Below are 1,486 nucleotides of genomic sequence, written 5' to 3'. Positions count from 1 at the left end.
GTGTCATCGCCCATTGTGGACATTGTGGCTAAGAGAGTCGAGAAGCGTGAACTACAGTACCTAGTATTAACGGCTACGTACGAGACATTCTGGCTGGCTCGGGCGGCGTTAGCGCCTGAGTTTGGAACGCTAATCAGGGCTTTCGAGGACGCCGACCGTAAGAGGAAAGGTTTGCCAGAGTTGCGTCGGAACGTCCGGTTGGTAGAGGTCAACGCGGACGTGGACGACGCGGAAGTGATGTTCTAGTCGGCTCGGAGGCCAGCTGGAACGGGCGTGGCATAGTGGCTACGCCGAGGAGTGTGCTTGTGGACTTGCGAGTCTCTGAGCATGAGTGCGTGTTTATATTGTACGTATTGGGGTGACTTCGTGTCGTATCCCTGCGGAGTGCTTTCGAAGTGAGGTCTTTGGAACGAGGCGGGGTTTGCCTCATCGGAACGGTGACGTGATAAGAGCGGAAGAAATCAAGAAGAACGAGACGCGTGTCGGCGTGCCAAAAAACTACATGATAAAAAGGGCGTCTGAACGAGTGAGAAAGGAGTCAAGGTGTGAAATGGGAATGAACGCTGAGATTGGAATGGAGTTAAGAGGTAGCTGGGGCATAAGACTCGACGAAAAGGGCCGAACACTGTGAATCACAAGACGTGGACGTTCGGAGAGTCGTTCTCGTCGCCACCGTTGTCCTCTTCGTCGTCGACTTCGTCGCCCTTGTCTTCTCCGTCTTCGTCATCCTCGTTGGCGTCCCCGTCATCACCTTGAGCCGGCGTGCCTGAGCCTGCGCTAGAAGAGGCAGCTTGATCGTCGTCATTTCCGGCGTCCTCGAAGTCCGACCAGTCTTCGCGATCGCGTTCCCTCTGAGAGGGCGGGTCGATGGAAGGGAGTTCGTAAGTCCGGTCGGCTATCTGGGCCATAACGTCGAGTTGGCGCTGTTTGACGCCGCCGTAATTGATAAGAGCCTTCCAAGGGTCGACGTTCGGATTGATAATCCATGAAGTCTTGAGCTTGATTCCTGACGTGAGATCCTGCCGAATACGTGCCAACGCAGTCATGGAGAGGCGATTCTTCGCGATGACCTTGGGATTTAAGGCGTCGGTGAACTCGAGGAAGGAGAGCACTTGGGGATATCCATAAGCATCTATCTTCGCCGGATTGGGGGCGTTCTCTAGCGTAGCCTCGTACCGGGCCGGATCCTTATCGTGGAGGACCATCAGATCTTCAGCGATAGGTCCCTGGGGCTGTCGGCCTCCGCGTGGGGACTTGCCAGGCTGACCTCCAAGCCAGAACATTTCTTGACGCTTTCCCAGCTTCTCGAGGAACGCGTAGAAACCCCACGTCTCGATGCAAAGGCTTGTAAAAGTCAGACGAGCATGAGAGGCTCGCATTTTGAGCTTGCGGCGGTTAGACTGGGCGGTAGTTGTCTCGAGGGGGGCGTGGAACGCCCACTCCCAGAATGCGGTTAGACTGGGCGGTAGTTGTCTCGAGGGGGGCG

The 1,486-nt window shown here is 55.9% G+C and overlaps 1 protein-coding gene across 1 annotated transcript; it reads right to left on the bottom strand.

Annotated features, from left to right (window-relative positions):
• Positions 1-632: 632 nt before the first annotated feature.
• On the bottom strand, positions 633-1,379 carry PPTG_14897 (hypothetical protein; the record flags this gene model as incomplete). The annotated part of the gene is made up of 1 exon (XM_008912238.1): positions 633-1,379. The coding sequence occupies one exon, from the start codon at positions 1,377-1,379 to the stop codon at positions 633-635; it is 747 nt and encodes a 248-aa protein (XP_008910486.1).
• Positions 1,380-1,486: the final 107 nt, after the last annotated feature.

The sequence above is a fragment of the Phytophthora parasitica genome (genome assembly GCF_000247585.1).
Source record: "Phytophthora parasitica INRA-310 unplaced genomic scaffold supercont2.45, whole genome shotgun sequence".
NCBI classification, from domain to species: domain Eukaryota; phylum Oomycota; class Peronosporomycetes; order Peronosporales; family Peronosporaceae; genus Phytophthora; species Phytophthora nicotianae.
The sequence above is the reverse complement of the archived record's forward strand: the minus strand, read 5'-3'. Positions and strand labels throughout refer to the sequence as shown.